General features: G+C 33.7%; 2 protein-coding genes and 1 pseudogene across 2 annotated transcripts in view; 1 reads left to right on the top strand and 2 right to left on the bottom strand.

Moving 5' to 3' along the window:
• LOC119568562 (zinc finger protein 271-like) overlaps window positions 1-1,096 on the bottom strand; it is an 11,427-nt gene extending 10,331 nt beyond the window's left edge. The window contains exon 1 of the mRNA XM_037917104.1: window positions 1,078-1,096. Coding sequence (XP_037773032.1) covers window positions 1,078-1,096 — 19 coding nt within the window. The remainder of the gene's footprint in view (window positions 1-1,077) is intronic.
• A 49-nt stretch (window positions 1,097-1,145) lies between these two features.
• LOC119568561 lies at window positions 1,146-2,584 on the bottom strand (annotated as a pseudogene).
• Window positions 2,585-2,603: 19 nt separating this feature from the next.
• Window positions 2,604-5,000, top strand: part of LOC119568560 (zinc finger protein 594-like) — an 8,687-nt gene continuing 6,290 nt past the window's right edge. The window contains exons 1-2 of the mRNA XM_037917102.1: window positions 2,604-2,700; window positions 2,987-3,005. Coding sequence (XP_037773030.1) covers window positions 2,604-2,700; window positions 2,987-3,005 — 116 coding nt within the window. The remainder of the gene's footprint in view (window positions 2,701-2,986; window positions 3,006-5,000) is intronic.

Raw genomic sequence — 5,000 nt, 5'->3', positions numbered from 1 at the left:
ATATATATATTTACCTATCTATATGTGTGTGAGTGTGTGCATGTATGTGTATATTAAAGCAAATATACATGTATAAATATATTTACATATTTATACATATATACATACATACACATATGTATTATTTAAACTCAAATATATATATATATATATACATATATATAAATTCCATGACTCATTGCCAAAGTTCCACAGAAAAGAATAGAAATGCTAGTGAAGAGCCAAAAGAATATTTTTCATTGTTATGGATTTAAAAATGCGAATGAGCTGTGACACCTTTAAAAGCACATTTCATTAGAAAAACACACACACACATTAATACACACACACACACACTCACAGACACACACACACACACACACACATACATACACACACACACACACACACACACACACACACACACACACACACACACATATATATATATATATATATATATATATATAAAATATATATAATATATATATATATACCCTATATATATGATGAAAGGGTATATCTGAATATATAGATAGCAAAAAAGAAAATAGACTAATGAATAAAGATAAAAAGACAATAAATAACTATCAAAATAGATAAAGGGGTGTTTTAAAATTAACATTTAAAAAAAAAAACTGCATAAATACAGACACATTTTTGTATCCTTTTCTATTATAGCAAAATCCTGGTCGAAGCTAAACACTCTTTTTAAATGGCCAACAACTTCCATTCACCATATTAAGTGGCAGAGGGCAGCCCCTTAAATGCTATGAAACCCGGAGTAGCTGCTGACTGCCTGATTTAGTGACATGAGTTTGCCCAAATAAATATTTTGGGGGACTCAAAAAACCAGTATAATGTATAAAAGTTTATGGTTAAAAAGAACTGCACATTAAGGTGTAATATATACCTATATATCTTTCTATCTACACACACACACACATATATATATATAAAGAGATCCTGCAAAATTTAGAAAATTTCTTTCTTATTAATGTCAAGAGGAAATGTACACCTTTTAATTGATATAAATTGTTACTCTCATGTGATTCGTCATAATCCGTTTCCATGAAAATACTTTATTACAGATCTCACAGCAGTATGGCTCCTCCATTATACTCTCATATGGATCAGTTTTATGAGAAGGCCTTGGGGTTTAAAATCTACAGCTGTATGGGTTCTCTTTTGTTATGTGCTCTCATATGCCTTACTACATGACTTTTTGTATAGAAGGCCTTATTGCAAATCTCACAACTGTATGGTTTCTCTTTTCTATGTATTCTCATATGGATGTCTAGACTAGTTTTATGTGAGAAGGACTTTTTGCAAATCTCACAGCTATATGGCTTCTCTTTTGTATGTACTCTCATATGACTTCCCAGACGATTTTTCTGTGAAAAATCCTTGTTACAAATCTCACAGCTGTACGGTTTCTCCTATGTATGCATTCTCATATGACTCACTAGATTAGCTCTAAGCGAAAAGTTCTTGTTACAAATCTCACATTTGTATGGCTTCTCCTTTGTATGTACTCTCACATGCCTTGCTAGACTAGATTTTTCTGTGAAGTCCTTCTTACAAATTTCACGACTGTATTTCTTCTCCTTGGTGTATACTCTAATGTGCGCTACTAGGTGACCTCTTTCAGAAAAGGCCTTATTGCAAATCTCGCAGCTGTATGGCTTTTCCTTTGTATGTTTTCTCATGTGTCTCACCAGATTATTTTTTTGTGAAAATGTACTGTTGCAAATCTTGCAGTTATAAGGCTTCTTTGTATGTACTCTAGTATGCTTTACAAGATGGCCTCTCTCAGAAAAGGCTTTATTGTAAATCTCACAGCTGTATGGTTTATCAACTATGTATTTCCATGTGCCTCACCAAATTATTTTTCCATGCAAAGGTATTGCTGCAAATTTCACAGTTGTTATGGCCTTTTCTTTTGGTGTGTACTCTAATGTGCATTACAAGATGACTTCTCTTAGAAAAGGCCTTCTTGCAAATTTCACAGCTGTGGGGGCTTCTCCTTTGTATGTGTTCTCATGTGCCTCACCAGATAACTTTTCCATAGGAAGGCTTTGTTGCAAATATTTACAGTTGTATGGTTTCTCTTTTGTGTGTCCTCTCATGTGGTTACTAGGCTAGATTTAGCTGAGAAGTTCTTTATTGCAAATATCGCAGCTATATGTATGTGTTTTCATATGGCCCCCACCAGATTATATTTCCATAGAAGGTATTGTTGCAAATTTCACAGTTGTATATCACAGTAAAATACAAGAGAGAAACCATTTCAGCTGGGGAGATTTGCAATAAAGAAATTCTCAAAAAAATATAACCTAGTAATCCACATGAGGAGTGCACACAAAAGAGAAAACCATACAGCTGCAACATTTGCAATAAAGCCTTCTCATTAAGAAGTATTCCAAGTAAACCACATGAGAGTTCTAAAACAGGAGAAACCATATAACTGTGAGATTTGCAATAAGGCTTTCTATGTGAAAAGTCATGTAGTAAGGCATATGAGAGTGCATACAAAAGAGAAATCATACAGCTGTGAGATTTGCAATAAAGAATTCTCAGAAAAATATACTCTAGTAATCCACATGAGAATACACACAAAAGAGATGCCATACAGTTGCGACATTTGCAATAAAGCCTTCTCATCAAAAAGTAGTCAAGTAAACCACATGAGAGTTCATACACAGGAGAAACCATATAACTGTGGGATTTGCAATAAGGCCTTCTATGAGAAAAGTCATGTAGTAAGGCATATGAGAGTGCATACAAGAGAGAAGCCATACAGCTGTGAGTTTTGCAATAAGGCCTTTGCTTCGAAAGGTGGTTTAGTAAAGCATATGAGAGTACATACAAAGGAGAAGCCATAAGCCAGATGCTTCTTAGATATTAAAAGTTATCTTTTTTCTGATTTGTGTTATATATATTATTCTTAATATGTAGTTTTGTCTAGTTTGATCAAGTTTTCGCATTATGATTTGTGTCTCCATAGACTTTTTATCCACTTGCACGTATGCCTGCTGTCACTGACCAGGGGTGATTAGAAAGATGGCTATATTTACATCTGTTTTTTTATTTATCTGTGTATATGTCATAAAATATATTCATCGGCAATCATACTTTTCTAATACTATAAGAAAGAATTTAGGATGACTTATTGTTAGATCTTTGTTACATCTTTAGAAGTACATGCGTATTTCTAATTCAGATATAAGCAAAGTGCATTAAATGCCATTGTTGCATGTGAAGCAATCCATTTTCATTCATACCTCGTATGTCTATTACAATGAACACTATAATTCCATATCCATACATAACATTTACAATAGTCATCAGCATGTGTATGGGTTTGGCTGTGCGGCTTTTAACTAATGTAATATACATTTTATATGGATGCTTCTACATAATTATATTAAATTTTTATGTATACATACACCCATATATATATATATATATATATATATATATATATATATATATATATATATATATATATATGTATGTATGTATGTATGTATGTATGCATATATATATATATATATATATATATATATATATATATATATATATATATATATATATATATGTATATATATATATATATATACACATATATATAAACACATGTAACTATACACTCAATTATGTCACAAAATCTTTTATCATAATTACTATCATTGTTAGTATAATTACCCTTTTTATTATTATTGTTATTATCTGTACACTAATCATCCCTTATTTACGTGTATTTTACTCTCTCTGAGCCCACAAGTGAGAAGCCATTTAAATTCATGTAAGGCAAGCATGTCCTTGTATATATGTCTGTGGGTGTCTATATATGCATAAAAGGGAAAACTCCAAATGTTGATGTATGCTTAACCATGTTTGCTATTTATGAGCACATTAAATGATGAAAGAATGGCATTAGGCTTATGTAAACGGCCGCTCTGCTGGGTGGCAGCTCGAACTAACTGGAAGAGTAGATCTTTTCCAGTGCAGACGTCCCATTCCTGTTGTTAGGTACATAGGTACATACAACATAGTATATAATATGTTGCGAAACCTAAGTGGAATATGAATATTTTGATTTAGTTACTATTCATATTAACGTTATCTAATTAGGTATTTGGTGCTCCCATCCCTTCTTGATGTATGTATGCATATATATATATGCATACATATGTATGTATATGTATGTATACAAACACGCGTATATATAATATATATATATAATATATTATATATATATATATATATATATATATAATATATATATATATATATATATATTATATATATATATATACACACATATATGCATGTATACACACACACACACACATGTATGTACATATACATATGTCCTGAACGGCCTAAGGGAGCCATGGGCACGGTATTCCCCTGATTTAGTTACCTAGCCCTTACCCCTCAAGGGGACCCTGAGGGGTGGACTGTTTTTATCCCCAACATAATCCAGGCTTACCATGGCCAGTAATGAAAACATATCGCCACTATTAGGGGCAATGAGGCTTGCCCCTTTATCAAATAGCCCCAATGATAACCCACCCGATTCCCTGACCCCAGGCTCTCCTTTGACCACGGCTCCGAACACTGCAGTAACTACCCCCTCATCAATGCCTGCAGTAACTACCCCCTCATCAATGCCTACTAGTACAGTAGCCAACAATCAACCTTTAAGGAACATTTCCACTCTCCCAGCATGCTCAACTTCAACACCTCTCCATAACACCACCTCCCTCAACACTACTCCATCTTCGTCACGCCCCCCTTCTACTACCCCTATCTCTACAACAATCTTAAATACTCTCTTTAGCGCAGCCAATTGGGACCGATTTTTCGTGATCCCACCCACAGCTCCCTACTCTGACAACACCCTTCTCTTCCAACAATGTCTCCAAAAACAAGTAGGTAAAGTCTCTTTCCGTAGCCGACCGACCGCTCCCGTCTGTCACAGTAACATCGAAAACCAAGCTATAGCATTAACA

This window comes from Penaeus monodon, chromosome 44 (genome assembly GCF_015228065.2).
Source record: "Penaeus monodon isolate SGIC_2016 chromosome 44, NSTDA_Pmon_1, whole genome shotgun sequence".
Taxonomy (NCBI): domain Eukaryota; kingdom Metazoa; phylum Arthropoda; class Malacostraca; order Decapoda; family Penaeidae; genus Penaeus; species Penaeus monodon.
The sequence above is the reverse complement of the archived record's forward strand: the minus strand, read 5'-3'. Positions and strand labels throughout refer to the sequence as shown.